The sequence below is a fragment of the Euprymna scolopes genome, chromosome 29 (genome assembly GCF_053919585.1).
Source record: "Euprymna scolopes isolate OS-2025 chromosome 29, ASM5391958v1, whole genome shotgun sequence".
Classification (NCBI taxonomy): Eukaryota; Metazoa; Mollusca; class Cephalopoda; order Sepiida; family Sepiolidae; genus Euprymna; species Euprymna scolopes.
In genome coordinates this window covers 37,078,546-37,097,222 of record NC_136510.1, presented here as the reverse complement: position 1 = coordinate 37,097,222, position 18,677 = coordinate 37,078,546, and the positions used below count along the sequence as shown (strand labels likewise).

At 37.0% G+C, this 18,677-nt stretch overlaps 1 protein-coding gene across 18 annotated transcripts in view; it reads right to left on the bottom strand.

Annotated features, from left to right (window-relative positions):
• Nucleotides 1–18,677, bottom strand: part of LOC145252590 (cysteine and glycine-rich protein 1-like) — a 390,115-nt gene that overhangs the window by 63,741 nt on the left and 307,697 nt on the right. Inside the window, exon 4 of one of the 18 annotated variants that reach the window (XM_080112265.1) lies at nt 11,626–11,752. The exons of 12 other annotated variants lie outside the window; for them this stretch is intronic. Coding sequence is in view for 1 of the 6 variants with exons in the window: in XM_080112258.1 (XP_079968384.1) it covers nt 1,332–1,353 (22 nt within the window). In the remaining 5 variants the exon portion in view is untranslated. Of the gene's footprint in view, nt 1–1,331; nt 1,369–4,019; nt 4,163–7,629; nt 7,723–8,048; nt 8,205–11,625; nt 11,753–18,677 lie in introns of those variants that run through there. 5 more of the 18 variants (XM_080112269.1, XM_080112272.1, XM_080112270.1 and 2 more) reach the window with 5 other exon arrangements.

The following is an 18,677-nucleotide window of genomic DNA, read 5'->3' as shown; positions in this document are numbered from 1 at the left end:
CTTATAAGATGTATAGCAATGACATACTGAATTTTCAAGAGTTTATGACAATTTTAAATGTCTGTACAAAAAAAAAAATCTGAAAACTTATTGGAGGTACCTCGTATTTATAAATTTAGATCCTTTGCAATACTGTACTGCCATCATTTTATTTTAATCCTCTTACAATTTTTCCGGGACTGGGGGGGGGGGGCACACACATTACGAATCATCTGCTCCCTTGTCAAATACAAAAAGATAAGACTACAATTACATGAAAAGAGTAGAAAAAATTAGGATGAACTACTTTACTAGCAAGAAAAATGAGATGTAATTAGAAAATTCAAAATGATTAATGGCATTTCTAACTATGGTGGATATATTTCAATTTCAGGTGCAATGTTATTGTCAAAGATATTTTTTGCTATGCAAGATAAGTTCTATGCATTTTTAGGAGATCAGACGATATTTTTCAAGCTGAAAATTTAATCTGCAGTACCATTTTTTTTTAATGCTGAAAGTATAAACTGATGTTTTTTAAAAAAGCGGGAAATTATAAATTGATGAAATAAAAGTCTTCTACCTTCCCTACCCATGAATCATTTGAAGCCTGGCAAAAAATTAGCATTTTCAGAGAGAGTGGAAAAGGAAGGCAAAGCAAAATGAAACAAACAATGAAAAGGAAGAGAGAAAAATAGATAAAGCGCGATAGAGAAACAAAATCGAACCAAAATGATCTAAAGCTCGAATCAGGAAATCTTTATTTATAAAAAAGGATAAGAAAAAAAAGGGGGAAAAAGGAAGAAAGAGAAAAGAAAGAAAAACCAGAAAAGAAAAACCAGAAAAGAAAAACCAGAAAAGAAAAACCAGAAAAGAAAAACCAGAAAAAAAAGGACAGGAAAAAAGGACAGGAAAAAAAGGACAGGAAAAAAAGGACAGGAAAAGAAAAAGGGAAGAAAAAAAGTGGAATTCTGCTAAAACGTGGAGAAATCATTTCTGGAGCTGTGAGTTAATTCACCCCCCCCCCTTCTCTTGTTTTCAGGTTTATAAATTTTTGTTTTAGGGAGCTCTGCATCTAAGATCTGTCTATTTCTTACTATAGCAATTCTTATAAGTTAAGCTAAGCTAAATGTCAGACTAGACGATAGTCAGACTCGGAGGCTCCCTTTCCATTAGCTGCTGCACCCAGATGTAAGGGAGAGCTACACTCCTTTCTCGGGACTTACCCTTGATCCTCCTCTTATAATGCAGAGTGTTTAGCAAGGAGGTATCAAGTACCGTTTTTTCAAGTCTTTGGCATAACTTAATTGAGGATTGGAGCCCGGTCTCCTGGATCATTAGTGAATACTCACCATTATACGAAATATGGTGCATCCAAATTTGGTGAAATTGTGAATATATCTAATAGATTGGGCCGAGTGAGGATTGTTGATCTTAGCTGGTAACCCTCTCAGAAGTTGTATCTTGATAAAACAGATACACTATATACATATATTTTTTTTTCATGTATGGCAAAATTGTTTGACGATTGGAAAAATAATCAGACGTGAAAACCCGTTTCAATTATATTATGATTGTTTTGCATGAATTTTTTTCCATGACAACGAGCATTTCATGGAAATTTAGTTGGTTGATTGCTTTTGTTTTACGGCATATCAATCATTTTAAGGTTATTAATGCCAAATCCAGTAATTTTGGGAAAAGATTTTATTCTTCAAATTCTTTATATCTTCAAATATCTATTCATGGAGTTTGGTTTGGTTGTTTTACGACATATCAACCCTTTTTGTTTTGTTTAATGCTGAATCCGGTAATTTTGGAAAAAGTTTTTATCCTTCAAGTTTTTTTTTTTTTTTAGATCTTCAAATATTTATTCATGGTGTTTGGTTTGGTTGTTTTGTAGAAGTGAAAATGTTTTTGTTATATATTTTGCAAAACTCATGTTTTGCAAAAGGGAAAAGAATTAAAAAAACAACATCAATATTTAGTGCATTTTGGGGTCAGAAAGTCAGTATCTCCAGACAGCCTGATCTAGTAGGCTCAGATACCCTAACAAGTATTAGCACTCCAGGCCAAAGTGAACCTGGAGCAATGATAACTAAGGAGCAACTCCACATTCCCCATAGCCCCCAAATGAGGTTTCACCACTTGGTCTTTTAAGGTCATAACCAGGACCAAATTTCATAGAGAGCTAACTTTGTATCACCATGGTCAACTTGCAACCCACGCATTTCCATGTCAAAACAACGAGGTATTACAAAAAGGCTGATTGCGAAGCCATCAGGGAACTCATCAGAGATGCCCCATGGCAAAATATCTTTACTCTTCCAGCGGAACAGTGTGCAAATGAGACCACTGAATGGTTCAAAACTGCAATTGAAGCACATGTTCCCGCATGTAAATTCTATAGCAAGCCCCACTCTCCCCAATGTAGTTTCTGAACGTATATACTGTTCATTGGACAAAACAGGGGAGGGTAGAGCGGTAGCCCTTGATATATCTAAGGCTTTTTACAGGGTATGGCACGATGGTCTTCTAAGGAAAATTAGATCATATGGAATCACTGGAAGAATTCATAATGTAATTAAATCCTTCTTAAGTAAGAGAAAAATCCAAGTTGTCCTCCACGGTCGTACATCTAAACAATATGACATAAATGCGGGAGTACCTCAGGGGTCTATCCTTGGACCTCTATTATTCCTGATATTCATAAATGACCTCCCTGATAAAATTGTTTCAGAGATGGGTATATTTGCTGATGACACCACTCTCTATAACAGATATGAGGGGAAAACAAATGAACACATATCCAAGGAAATGGCAGAAACACTAGAGGATGACCTCCAATCTGTAGTGGAATGGGGACAACAATGGATGGTCACATTCAATGCTGCTAAGACTAAGCTTGTTTCCTTCAATAACTGCAAGAAGCCTCTACTACCAATAGCAATGGCCAAGAACACATTGCCTGAAAGTACTTCTTTTAAACTCCTCGGCCTAACGTTTACAGGGAATATGAACTGGAATAGATACATTGAGAGCATTGCCAAGGCTGCTGCAAGAAAGGTTTGCTCCCTCTACCGTGCTAGAAAACTACTTACGCCTGACAGTATCCTGTACCTCTATAAGGCCACCATTCGCCCATGTATGGAGTACTGTTGTCACATCTGGGCTGGTGCATCTGCTGCTTGCCTCTCGCTCCTGGACAGGGTTCAAAAGAGAGTCGCCAACCTGATAGGTCCTGAACTGTCATCTAGGCTTCAGCCTCTGTCCCATCGATGAGATGTTGCATCCCTCTGCCTGTTCTACAAATACTTTAATGGTGAATGCTCTGACGAACTGCAAACACTTGTACCTCCTCGACGTAACTACCCCCGACAAACCCGACAACCTACTAAGTCTCATCCCTTTACAGTAGAGATCCTTAGGTGCAAGAAAGCCTTTTACTCCAATAGTTTCTTCCCCAGAACTGCAGGTCTTTGGAACTCCCTTCCGGGATTCTGCTTTCCCAATTGTACTGATATGCAGAAGTTCAAGTGTAATGTGAACAAACATCTTTCTACTCTTCTCCCTTCATAATGACCCAGCTAATTAAGTCCCTGATAGTACCTATTTACTATGCCTCCCCACGGGACAGAGTTAGACACCAGGGTCGTTTTTTAACGTGGAGAAAAGGTACAAAAATAAAAATTGTCTCAGTCGTGAAGGATTTCTCCTCCACCGAAAGAGAACAAGAAATAGAAGTGCAGCATCTGAAGAACAGATACTACACTTTGATCTTGTCCCGAAGGCCAAGAGTAGCCCCCTGCTTCAAAGTGGCCCTGTCTCTTGTTTGGGGTGAAAATTGAATTTAAAAAAAAAAAAAAAAAAAAAGAAGAGACATACTAATCGAATGCCAGCAGCATTTACCCCATGCAATATATGATAACGTTTTTAAAAGTGTTCAATTGATTTACAAAAAAAAAAAAAAAAAAAAAAAAAAATCAGACTTTTGGTTAGGTAAAAAAAAAAAAAAAAAAAAAAAAAAAAGACTAACTTACAAAAATTGCTGATCTGATTCTAGTCAGTTAAAAACAACAAAAAAAAATATATAAAAAGCTTAATCCAACTTTTGCAACAAAGAAATAAAACCAGATAAACGTACGCGCGTTCAGTAATGAAGAGAGTTGTGTATTTATTGTTGCTAACAACAAATACACATTTTATTTCAAGATTAAAATGACAAGAATGTCACTTAAACTGTTATAGATTCCATATTTTCCCAGAAATATAAATAGCAACTATATCAAACAAAACTGAAAGAGAGAATCAAAGATATAAAGAGAGAGAGAGAGAGAGAGAGAGAAAGAGAGAGAGAGAAAGAGAGAGAAAGAGAGAGAGAGAGAGAAAGAGAGAGAGAGAGAGAAAGAGAGAGAGAGAAAGAGAGAGAGAGAAAGAGAGAGAGAGAAAGAGAGAGAGAGAGAAAGAGAGAGAGAGAGAAAGAGAGAGAGAGAGAGAGAGAAAGAGAGAGAAAGCGAGAGAGAGAAAGAGTAGTAAAAGGAAGAGCGATGTAGTATGTGTGAGAGAAAGGGAAATTAAAACAAGAAAATTCACAGAAGCCATTTAAATTTATCAAGAAAAGATAAGTTTGTGCGACACCTAAACGAAACAAGATCTACCTTTATCACAAACTGCAAATGTTAGGAGAATCTTTGTAAGAAATAAAAAACGACCCTCTCTCTCTCTCGTGTGTGTGTATGTGTGTGTGTGGTGAGAATGTGTATAAAATTAAGCTAGTTTATTTCTCGATTATTTTTAACTAGCCTGGGTGCCCGGCGTTGCCCGGGTGTTTGGCGGCGTGTCGTGAGCAAAAAAGTGATAGTAGGCAGACAAGCTCGAACCCGTACAGCGAAGGAGAAGAAGAACGTGAAAACAAATCTTAACGTCTTTGCTGTTGCGTCCATCGCCAAACCGGAAGTGGCGAAGCTTTAAACGAAGGCTCGTCAATCGAAAAGAGGGGATGACTTTCGAAAATGTCGGCGAAAAAAGCGACCTCTTCCTGAAGAAAGTGCCCAGTTGAGGGTGATGGAATTAATGTTTTTGGCCAATTTTTCGATATTTGTCGTCCGAAGGTCGAGCTTCAAAATGATACCGATCTTGTGGAAATCCGTCGCCTCTGACGAAAGTTTTAGGCATGCATACATACATACATGCATACATACATTTAAACAGACTAGTCAGATTTATATTATAAAAGATTAGAAATATCAATGTTTCATTCTGCCTAGCCATTTTTTCCTCTGAAATGCCCCTAAATAATAAATTGTAATTAAATTTCTTTCATAAAATATTTTGTCCGACGAGGAATATTTTTCAGAGGAGTTTCATTTTTTTAAAAGCAACAAGTTTACGTTGAACAGACGTTTTGAAAAGTTGACAACTTGTATGCCGTAATCAACACTGCTAACGAAACTATGGTTTAACGAGTGACAAAGGGGAGAGAAAAGTGTGAAGAAGAATGAAAGCGAAACCCTTTTTAATTTTTACTTATTTCCTACGTACGTATTGCCCCCCCCCACCTCATCGAAATTAAATAATTTTGGTTTGACAGACATTACAAAAATGTGCCTTCTCTTATAAATGGAAACGTTTTAAATTTACCTCTGATGAAACTCATTTGAATAATTGTCGGTATTTTAGATTTAAACATTCTATTAAAAAAAAAAAAAAAAAAAAAAAAAAAATTTTTTTCTGTCATTTTTATCTTAACTCTCCAAAATGTAGATTATTGATTGAACTGTTTTGTATTTATTTTATTTTATTTTTTTTTTGGGGGGGGGGAATAAATAAATAAAAATAAGATAAAATAAAAACAATGAGGGTGTTAAGACCAAATGGAATATTAATTTATGGAGTAGTGGATATTTAGCACTGGAACAGGCATCCGGACGTCCTGTGCCAGTGCTCACTGACGCTCGTCGCTCAGCTACCAGTTTCCAGTGACTGATCCTGATTATACGATCTCCATTACCTACAAATTTGCTATTTTTGTTTTCTCGGTAAATAAAACAATATGCATCCTCTTTAAACGAACATCCGTGTCCGTTATTCTTCTTTTTCTATTGTCGCTATCTTTTTTGCCTTTGTAGTTGTACGGTTGATTGGCATCTTCACACTGGCTTTCGCCCCGCTGCTGCAGTGCAACACATTCGTTGATCCTCATGCAATCAGGAGCAATGTCAGGTCTCCAGCTAGTGTAATATTATATGCTTAGGGGAAGGAGGTTATAAACACTAGGAACAAAGTTTAGTATCTGTTCTGATGCTGCATTTAGTCTTTTCACCACGTCTTTCTAGACCGAGACAACTTTTGTTTTTTCTTTTAATCTAGAATTCCTTCTTTTAGGGAGCTAAATTTTCCTCACATGAAAAACCAGGGAGGCAAGTAAATAAGAGCTAGTAAAATATGAAGATTACATTTTGGGTCAATTTAATGCGTTTACAAAGGAGTTTTAAAGAAATAAAAAATAAAAAGTTGAAAATTTCTTTTAAATATTCTTCATCATTTTACCATTTTTTGAAAGCTGAAGGCATAAAAAAAAAATCGTTTAAATAATGTTTACCATAGCTAACAGTTAAAAAAAAAAAAAAAGAAGGTTCCCTATCTTTTAATGAGAAAATTAGGAACTTAAGTTATCGTTCTTCCTTCTCGACATATTTATAAACACGGCGACTATATTATCCCGGTCGAGTTTTCATGTACGATGAAACTATAACTTAATGCTTTATTTTATTTACTAGCGAGGGTACCCGGCGTTGCCCGGGTGTGTGGAGATGTAGTAAGGAACTCGGGGGGGGGATAAAAAGTGGTAGTAACGAGATCAAAACAACAGTTTAGGTGAAGTGATAGTAGGCTCGAACCCGTAACGCGAAGGAGGAAAAGGAGGCGAAAAAAAAAAATCCATCGCGTAACCGGAAGTCGAAAGCGTTGAAATTAAGCGTAGTCAATCCAACGGTGACGATGAGTTACTAAAATGTGGAAAAAACAGAAAGAGCGACCCTTCCTTGTACAAAACAGCCCAGTTGAGGGTAACGGATTGAATGTTTTTGGTCAATTTTTCGATATTTGTCGTCCGAAGGATCGAGCTTGAAAACGATACCTTCCCCCACACAAATTTTGCCTTTTCTATATTAGAAGATTTATTTTTAAAAATGAAACGGGGTTTAAGTAAACATAAGTTGTTTGAGAATAAATGCCGAAACACATTTCACTTTAAATAATTTACGTGACTGAAATAGGAATCTGCTCATACAAATCACTAAGAGCATAAACTTTACACACCACGAGTTAGTATTTACATCCCCCCTCTTACCACGGGAAGATGTGAAACAAGGTCGGAAGGTGGGGATTGAAAAGTCAGTTATCAAGAGGTAGAGCAAGAGCACTCTAGCCTACAAAAATGCCCGAAAAGTCCGATCGACATTCCACGGCAGAGGCGGGAAAAGGTAAAGCTTGGGAAAGTAGATCTAGAACTGCAACTGCACCGAGCGAATATTACCTCAGCTCGACAGAAAAAAAGGTTACCTAACTCAAATGGACAAAACTGTCTGATTGTCAAAGTCTTATCCTCGACTTGGTATAAAGTGAAAGTTCAGAATTCAACATACGTACCCGTTACGGAATAACTTAATTCGAATTACCGAGATTAACATCATCTTGGTAATAACTATGATTTACTGTTAAAATCGCTGGACATCGTATAAGGAGAGAGAGAGAGAGAGAGAGAGAGAGAGAGAGAGAGAGAGAGAGAGAGAGAGTATAAAAAAAAGAAAGAACTTATTTTCTGAGTAAATAAATTAAAAAACTGCTGTTCAATTTACGTCATTTTTGGAATATATGTTCGTTACGTTATGGATACGTACATCAAAGACGGTTCTCTATTTTATTTTATTTATTTTTTAATTTTTTTGTAAATTAGTTTGAACTATAGACTTATACCGAAAAACAAAACCACCCTTAACGTCAGCTGAATCTGAACTATGAATTAAGCAAAGTTCAATCTTCATAAATTAAAAAAAAAGTTAAAATACCTTTTAAACGTTTTCTTTTTCGAACGAGTCACGTCAAGTCGACAATTTTCTTACAAAAGGTTAACCTTTGTAGATGAAAACAAACAAAATTACAAACTTCTACAACGAGTTTGTGTCACGTTTGAAATGTAGTTTTTGAATGAATGTCACAATATTATCAGTTAAAAGGTAAAAAAAAAAAAAAAAAAAAAAAAAAAACGAGTGAGAGAGGGTGAGAGGAGGGAGGTAGTTAAAGGAAAGAAGGGAAGTATCTTATTACAACTATATAAAAATATGTTTGACAGGGTAGGTCGTTGCGTGGTCTTATGAGGCACGCTCCTATGCAGTTGTAAGAAGTCCACCCTCCCAGGCATGTTTTGAGAAGGGTTTAATTATTACTAATCACCCGAGGCGATGTCTCAGCCAAGATATTAACTCTTCTTTCATGACAGCCGGTTGGTTTATTCTCAAGGCGCAGTTACCGGGGAATGCCGACGGACGGTTCTAAGCATTTGTACACAACCCAAAGGGAATGAAGGCGTGGGGGGTGGGGTTAGGGGAGAAAGGAGTGACAGAAGGTTAAAAAAAAAAAAACGAAAGGGGAACGAAAGGAAGAAAAAAGACGAGAAGGGAACGAAAGGAAGAAAAGACGAGAAGCGACTAAAAGATAATAGAAGGTAAAGAGAGAGAGGGAGGAAGCAAGAGCGAAGAGGAAGAAGGAAGAGATGAAGTGTGAAGAAAAGGGAAAGAAAGAGGAAGAAGGAAGGGAGAGAAAAGAGACGAGTGGGAAGGAGCGAAGAAAAATGACAGAATGGGAGGGAAATCGAAAGGAGTGAAGAAAAAGGAAGTAAAGGGAGAGTGATGAAGAGAGGGGGAAAGGAACAAGTGGGTAAGAGAGGGGGAAAGGAACAAGTGGGGAAGAGAGGGGGAAAGGAAAAAGTGGGGAAGAGAGGGGGAAAGGAAAAAGTGGGGAAGAGAGGGGGAAAGGAAAAAGTGGGGAAGAGAGGGGGAAAGGAAAAAGTGGGGAAGAGAGGGGGAAAGGAAAAGTGGGGAAGAGAGGAGGAAAGGAACAAGTGGGGAAGAGAGGGGGAAAGGAACAAGTGGGGAAGAGAGGGGGAAAGGAAAAAGTGGGGAAGAGAGGGGGAAAGGAAAAAGTGGGGAAGAGAGGGGGAAAGGAAAAAGTGGGGAAGAGAGGGGGAAAGGAAAAAGTGGGGAAGAGAGGGGGAAAGGAAAAAGTGGGGAAGAGAGGGGGAAAGGAAAAAGTGGGGAAGAGAGGGGGAAAGGAAAAAGTGGGGAAGAGAGGGGGAAAGGAACAAGTGGGGAAGAGAGGGGGAAAGGAACAAGTGGGGAAGAGAGGGGGAAAGGAACAAGTGGGGAAGAGAGGGGGAAAGGAACAAGTGGGGAAGAGAGGGGGAAAGGAACAAGTGGGGAAGAGAGGGGGAAAGGAACAAGTGGGGAAGAGAGGGGGAAAGGAACAAGTGGGGAAGAGAGGGGGAAAGGAACAAGTGGGGAAGAGAGGGGGAAAGGAACAAGTGGGGAAGAGAGGGGGAAAGGAACAAGTGGGGAAGAGAGGGGGGAAAGGAACAAGTGGGGAAGAGAGGGGGAAAGGAACAAGTGGGGAAGAGAGGTGGAAAGGAACAAGTGGGAAGGACTGAGGGATAGAAAGAAGAAGGGAATAAAAGAAAGGGAGAAGGAAGGAGTAAAGGACGAGCGAGGAAAAGGAAGGGAGAATGAGTAAAGGGCGAGCGCGGAAAAGAAAGAGAATATTTACATATTTATACATATAAATAAGGAACATTGGATCACTCTCACATTATCACCCCTGTGACCCAAGAGCACACGTTGTCTGACCTACAGGCCAAATTTGCCTCGCTGTCAATCTCTGACCGATTCACGTGTAAAAGCAGCAGACAATGCAATTGCACTCTATATGCGAGGTCGAATTTACTGTTTTTTTTTTTTGTTTTTTGTTTTTTAAGAAACATCGTAAAATATTCGATAATTAATGATATAAAATTTCAATGTTAAATTTGGAAAGTCACTTTGGTAACTTAGGATCTGTCCTGAACAATTAGACCTTTTTTTTTTTACCAGGATAAAGTATGATCCGATTCGGTTTTCAGAGGTGTCAATTCCCAGGTATTACTTCCTTCTTAAGTGCTGATTTACTTTTATATTTTTTGTCAGTCTCTTGGGGGAAGGGGGTGTTACCAACAGTTCCGTTCTCGACTATTTATGCACATACCAGAGTGCCCGTTTGAAGCACTGATTTCATGCATGACTGCAATAAGAAGTGAATATATAGTGGTTCAAAAAGAATAAAATACACCAAGAATATATATATATAATGGTTAATGGTAGCCGAATGGATTAGGTCTTCGCTAAACCGAGCCAGAGATGTCTCGTGATGCGGGGTATTAATCGTGACACCCTGCACTGAAGATTCCCGAAAGGATGAAACACTAGTGTCTGTAGGTATTTAATAATTATTATAGTAAAAAAATAATTATATATATATATATATATATATATATATATATATATATATATATCTCAGTCATCACTGCAAAGTAATTCCCGTTTTGCCTTTGTGTACCTAAAACCAAACGGAATTTCCATGAACAGAGTTTCTGCTCAAGAACCTTTGATGAACATATTACTATGGGATTTCTTCCCTACAAACTTCAACATAATCGTCTCCAAGTTTAAAGTCAATGTCCAACAAATACTTGTCAAGTCGTTCTGGGAGCAAAGTGTAGTATCTGTTATGATACTATACTTTTTTATGTCCTCTGTCAAAGGAGCAACCTTCTAGACTGAGGTAATTTATATTTTTGTCTCAATGCAGAATGCCCTTTGAGGGGAAATGGATTTACTCCACTTTAAAAAGCGACCTTGTGTCTAATTCTGATCTCATGGGAAGGCAAGTATCTAGGAACAATCTCATTAACCATATCCTCGAGTGGTTTTTGGTCTTCTAAGTGGTATCTATAAAAATAAGCGGAAAAAAAAAACGAAAACAGAAAAAATGAAAAGAGAAAAAACAAAACGAAAACAGAAAAAACAAAACGAAAACAGAAAAAACGAAAAGAGAAAAAACAAAATGAAAAGAGAAAAAACAAAACGAAATTTTAAAAAAATCGAAAAACAGAGTCCAGTCCCTGATAATTGTCTTGTTCCAATTTTTCATCCCCCGCCCGCTCCCCGGAAGGAAAATTAATTACCCACCACTAACCAGTTGTCCAAGAGAATACTTAAGTTATATGTATTCATTTTACGGCAAATCAACCTTTTTGGGAGTATTTAATGCTAAAACAAATTCCTATTCTTTTATTGTATACGATTAATGAGCACAACTTTTATTTATTTATTCATTTTTGCCTAACCAATTCTAAACAAAAAAACATTCCAATCTAAAATGAAAAGAAATAACGACATAATCTCACTTTTTGTATTCTCATTTTTTACTGTCTATAATAATAATAATAATAATAATAATAAATAATAATAATAATAATAATATAGGGGCCTGTGTTTGTAAACGTATTGATAATGACCCCCCCCCCCCTTAAAATACTACAATTCATCGGAAACTGACCTGAATAATAGTCTAGGTATGGGTTCTATAAGTAGGCTATTATTTTTGTCAAGTGTCAGATTTCAAGTAGTTTAAGTATTGGAGGACAAACCATTGTTCTTATATCCACCCTCACAGACGCTCAGACCTGTAACATAAAATTGAAAATTATTAAAAAAAAAAAAAAAAAAAATTAAATTAAAAAAGAAATATTGGAAAAATTGCTTATATATTAGATACATGTTCTCTATATTTATGAAATAGTGTATTATATATAAGAGTTTAATGATTGAAGTGAAATTCTGTAAATCCAAATATATACACACATATTTAAGTTAATCTTAACTTAAATATGTGTATATATTTGGATTTACAGAATTTAACTTCAATCATTAAACTCTTATATTGCTCTATTTTTTTTTTTAAATATTGAGCTTTACCTTTTTGGCTAGAATCATCCTGAAAGTATTACCTCAAGGTAATATCTGACAGGATAATTCACTTGATCTCTTAGTTGTCCACGCCCACGTTTCGCCGTATCTAAGGTTCATCAGCATGATATATATATATATATCATGCTGATGAACCTTAGATACGGCGAAACGTGGGCAACTATATTGTCTATAAATATTTATACAACGAGAGAAATATATATATACATATATATATGAGAGAGAGAGAGAGAGAGAGAGAGAGAGAGAGAGAGAAAATAATGGATATAGAGAAGAAGAGATAGGGAGAGGGAGTTAGATCGAAAGAAAATGAAGACAGAGAGAGATAATGAAAGGAAGATACAGACAATTTATATAAACTAGCAGAACCTGTAGAAATTCCACGGTAGTTGAAAATTTTTAAAACAAATAAATTGAATAAAAAAATAAAACAAATAACGACACATTTAAAGTAATTTTTTTAGCAAATTCTGTTTAACCTTTAAAGCTAAAAAGAAATGGATTAAAAAAATTTACATTTTTTAAAAAAATGAAAACTCAACACTTTTTTTTTCTGAATTTAAATTATACATTAAATTATAAAGGAACGGATGTCAATTTACTCGCACAATTTTTTTTTTTTTTTGGGGGGGGGAGGGGATTTTAAAAAGAAGCTAACAAAAATTAGTCTACTCTCAACATGACTTTTTTAATTATAAAATAAAATGGCCAATTTGAAACCGTAAACAGACAGCCATATATATATATATATATATATATATATATATATATATATATATATATATATATATATTTAATTTGCGGAGAGAAAATAGTTTTGATGATTTTTAACTGATAAAGAGCGACAATAATGCGAGGTAATTTCTTATTAATTAACGTTTGCGATGTTATTTTTTCTGACACTGGACGTACGGATAAGTAAATTAATATTTACTATAAAAAGTGAGGAGGGGGAAGGGGGATAAGGGAAAAACATAAAAGTCAGTGCTAGAAGTAAAGATGCAGTAGAAGATGAAATCTGAAAATAAAATATAAATGAAAAAGAAATGGAAAGGAAAAAGAAAGAAAAAGGGCCATGTTTTTATTTTCTTCGTTCAGGGTTTTATAGAATTTGCACATGCCTCTGATGAGAAATACCCCGTTTGATTAAGATTGCAGCCCAAAAGTAAGCATCTGACCTAAACAACGACCCTTGGAAACAGCCTCTGGAATCTGATGATCTAAAAACCAAATGACATCTGATAGTGTAATTAATCGCTATCCTATCACAAACGCACACATTTCCATCGCCAAATGACCCCACCCCCCTGCCATATTTTTCTTTTATTAAGGGCAACATAATTAACATCCCCTTTTCTTTTAGAATTTGCATCATGGCTTCCGATTTAAATGTTATTTAGAATCGTTGAATTAGCATACTAAAAGCTCTACTCTTTCATGTAAGGAATATCTTTCTTCATTGCTAATTGGAAACCATTCGCTCAGTTAGATCCAAGCGAAATTCTTATACGAATCCGATTATCTTTTTCTATACATATATAATAAAGTAAAGTTGACTTCCCCCCCTCTCAAGTCAGATATCATAGGACTATAATCAGGTGCTACACATAATTCCAACATGTTCATGATGTAACGCAGCCGTTACACTTTAACGATGTTGTTACATTTCAAACATTCAAACCCGCATGTTGTCAAAAAAAACAAAAAAAAAAAACAATTCATCATTTTTCAAGTGCAAATGAAATGCATTTATTCGTGGTTCTTCCAAAACAACGCATTTCATTATCTTTTAAAAGTCTTTTCGCACACACGTGTTTTACAACGCTACCATATAACATGTGCTTTTTAAAAGTTTCTCTCTTCGCCACCTGACGTTGACCATAGCCAGTGCTTTCTCGCCCTCTTCTTCACACATCCATCTTGCTCAACATGCAACTTGCTTTTCTTCTTGCTCGACTATGTGCTGTCCTTTTTTTCTGTTGTTTTTCTCCTCACCGTGATGTCAGCGCATGCACTCTTGCTGCTGCTGCTAATATTTTTGCTAGTCAGCTATCCTACGGTCGGTGCCGATTTTCTCACACACTCTCCATTGTAACATATGTTGTTATATGGCAGTGTTCCTGCCAATAATTGATGCATGTTTCCAGAAATTAACATTCACTTTCACATGATTTTGTAATTTCCTTTATTATATCCAATCATCTGAACTTTAACAAATCAATCTCAAAGAATTGGGTGTTTCTTTCATTTACTCTAAAAAATCTACTTCCATTCCCCCATCAGACATCGGGAATTCGCCCCTTTTTTTGCATATTTTTTCAGACTACGGCCGTGATTGGTCCATTTTCTTATTATATTACCCTTTAGGTTTGGTTGTTTTGTTTTACGGCATATCAACCCTTTTCAGGCTATTTAATGCCGAATCCAGTTATTTTGGAAATAGTATTCATGTTGTATCCAGTTATTTTGTAGAAGATTTTTATTCTTCAAGCTTTTTGTATCTTCAATCGCTAGTTTGTAGCGTTTGGTTTGGTCTGGTTGTTTTATAATGGATTTTAACGTTTTTGTTCCCTGCCCTGCAGAACATGAATGATTTTTGCAATGGGAGAGGGAAAACGGTTACAGTATTAACGTTTGGTACGTTTTAAGTTAGGAAACCAGTCAGGAAATTTGGGGGGACAGAAAGAGAAAAGGGAAACGCGGAAAAAAGAAAAGGGAAGGGAAAAGGTGGATTGTTGTTTTTGCAGAACATAAGTTTTGCAAAAAGAAGTAGAAAAACAAAAAGCATCAATGTTAGGTGCATTTCGTCTTAGGAAGCCAATATCTTCAGACAGCCTGATCTGGCAGCACCAGATATTACCTTTTAGCATATGCTACTTCCTTCAGTAAATATAGAATACTTCCTCATGCTTAGGACCCCCCCCCTTTTTTTTTTTTTTTTGCTGATAGAATGATGTCAATCCATATTCTAGCAATTATATGAATACATTTTATATAGTTGTGGATCATTTCTGGCCTAGTGAATATGTCGCAATACCCAGGAAAATCTGAGGTAAGAACATTCAATTCTCTTTATTCGCCACCTCCCCCAACACTCGCTTTGCTCTTCCTCCTTTTTCTCCATTTTTTAATTTCTTTCTATTTTCTTAGTAAAAACTCCAACTCATTGATTCATAATTTTAATTTTTTTCAGTCTTTGAATACAAATTTAGGAAAATCATTAAACAGGATACTCTAACTTAACTTCTAAATCTGACCCCCAAGATCGCCATGGGCATGGAATATGTGCCTATATTAAAGATAGCTTTCCATGTGGGAGGGACATCTCCAGGGAAGATCCTAACTTACCCTATATGTGCTTCCGGGTTGCTTTAGCTCACACTACTGCATTTATATTTACTCTCTATCGCCCCCACAACAGCGGAGTTACTATCTTTCAAAGCATATCTGAGAAAATTGACCAAGTCCTTTCTACTTATCCTTCAGCTAACATTCACGTATGTGGAGACTTCAATGTTCACAACGTCGAATGGTTGACCCACTCAAACAAGACCGATGATGAGGGGAGGTTCTGTCATGATTTCTCCATTGCCTATGACCTCACTCAGATTGTTCAGGAACCTACCCGTGTGCCCGATAATGACGGCCAGTATGCGAGCCTACTAGACCTTTTTCTCACAACTTGCCCTGAACTATGTTCAGTTTCTGTTCTGTCGCCTCTTGGATCTTCCGACCACTCTGTTGTATCAATTAAGATAAAAATGAAATGTAATAAGTCCCCAGACGTACCACTTCATCGTACAGTATATCGATACACTAAGGCTGACTGGGATAGCTTCCGTACATTTATATCTGATCTACCTCTGCATTCCATGTTTAAAAAGGATGTGTCCTCTATAGTATTAGACCTAACTGAATGGTTAATTGTAGGTATTGACCATTTCATACCCTCTAAAAAGTTTCAGCAAAAACCTAACAGCCAGCCATGGTTCTCTCCAGAATGTGCTGCTGCCATTGCGCACAGAAATCACTTTTTCCACTGCTTCAAACGTAATAGATGTATGGAAACTAAAGCCGTTTTCAGGACTGCCAGCAACCATTGTAAGAAAGTAATAAGGAACGCAAGAGAGTTGTATGCTCAATCTGTTAAGTCCAAAGTAGCTGAGCAGCGGCTTGGTTCCCACCAGTTTTGGCAAATAGCAAACAGAATCCTGAACAGAAGCGTGTGCTCCATCCCAACTATTATCAATGGACCTGAGGTAATCTCGTCAGCATCAGACAAAGCCAAACTCTTTGTCAAGAACTTTGCAGCTAATTCTACCCTTTGCGACCAAGACCGCCAACCCCCAATATTTCCTCCTGTATCAGAAAACACGCTATGTGATATACGTATATCTGTACGTGATGTTGCCAAGCTAATCAAAAACCTTGATTCCAGTAAAGCAACTGGCCCTGATGGTATTCCAATTATAGTACTCAAAAAACTTCAACCTGAACTAGCGCCCATACTTACAAAACTGTTTAAACGTTGTCTTAAGGAGAATAGTTTCCCATCTCCCTGGAAAATCTCATCAGTATGCCCTGTATTTAAGAATTCAGGTGATCGCTCATCCCCCTCTCAGTACAGGCCAATAAGTCTCCTGTGCGTCATGAGTAAGTTGCTAGAATCTGTGTTAAATACAGAAGTAATCAAACATCTCAACAAAAATAACCTTCTTAGTGACACTCAATATGGTTTCCGTTCTGCTAGATCTACAGCAGATGTCCTTACAGTTATATCGCATAGGATTAGCAAATCTCTCGACGGTGGCAATCTTTCTAGGGCAATTGCTCTTGACATATCTAAAGCCTTTGATAGGGTATGGCATAAAGGTTTACTTCATAAGATCGCTAGCTATGGTATAGCTGGAAAAGTCTTCTCAATTATTAAATCATTTCTTTCTGATAGGTTCATAAGAGTAGTAGTTGAGGGGCAAAAATCAGAAGCTCTCAGTATTAATGCCGGTGTCCCTCAGGGATCCATCCTGGGCCCAACTCTTTTCCTGATCTACATTAATGATCTTCCAAATCATATCCTTACATCATTTGTAGACATTTATGCTGACGACACTACCATTTATGGTACCACATCTAAGACAGTAAACGAGCAAGTACTCTCCAATTCTCTCTCCTCTGATCTTGAGCATGTAGTACAATGGGGAAAGGAGTGGCTGGTTACTTTTAATGCATCTAAAACCAAGCTTCTCTCTTTACATCATCAACACTTTAATCCACATTTGTCATCAATTGAAATGAATGGCTCTCGTCTTCAGGAGGCCTCAAGTTTTGACAAGCTTCTGGGCTTGACCATTACTCCTGATCTTAAATGGAACACGTATATCAAATCTGTTGCCAAGGCCGCTGGAAAAATGGTGGGATCTTTCTATCGATCCAGTAGATATCTCACTGCTGATGCTATTCTCTATCTATATAAGAGCCAGGTACGTCCAAGGATGGAATACTGTTGCCACATCTGGGCAGGAGCTGCTAGAAAGGACTTGTCCTGCCTTGATAGAGTTCAAAATAGACTTCGTAGCCTCGTAGGAGATGTCCTTTTCTCCTCCTTACAACCTCTATCTCACAGAAGAGATGTTGCGAGTTTGTCTCTGATGTATCGTTATTTTCATGGAAAGTGTTCAACTGAGCTTCAATCTATGGTCCCCCCTCGCCAAACTTTCACAAGAAACACTCGTCTAGCTGTAAACACTATCAATAATTTCCCCCACTCTTTATCTGTGCCTAAACCTAAACATAGATTCCATGAACAAAGCTTCTTTCTTAGAACTGCACGCCTGTGGAATTGTCTTCCGTTTTCCTGCTTTCCGGCTGACTACAATATGGTTGTGTTCAAGTCTAAGGTAAATAAGTTCTTGATGAGCCGTTCCATATAAGTTATTAAATTTACCAAATTTTCATTACTAATGATTACTATATTGACCAACTTCTACTGTACACTCTTTAACCCTTATCCTTGAGTGGCCTCTGGGCCTTGATAATGTGGTGATGCCTTTGTAAAAAAAAAAAAAAAAAAAAAGAAAAAAAAAGTTTATATACTATCGGTGAAAACACGTTTTTGCTTTGCTAACATTTTAATAAAATTTTTCTTGAAATATACATAAAATACGTTTTTGCTTTGCTAACATTTTAATAAAATTTTTCTTGAAATATACATAAAACATGTTTTGTTGGAACTTTTCTGACAAATATCGATCTTTTCTCATCGATGATTGGCCAAGTCTCATCGCCGCATCCCTGTGCCTATTTTACAAGTAATTTAATGGAATACGTTCTGATAAACTCATAGCACTTGTGCCCCTTCGGTGTACACATCTCCGACTGATCCAGCAAGCAGCAAAATCCCACCTCTTCACCACTGAGGTCCCTAGATGCTGGAAAGCATTCTCACTAAAAATTTCTTCCCTCAGACAGCTAGACTTTGGAATTCCCTCCCTGTTTCTTGCTTCCCTGACTTTACTAACCTGCAGAAGTTTCAATGTAAGGTGAACAGACATCTTGTAGCTCAACTCCCTACAGTCCCCTGCTAGACACGATCTCAAATAGTAGCCACTTATGTCCAGATGG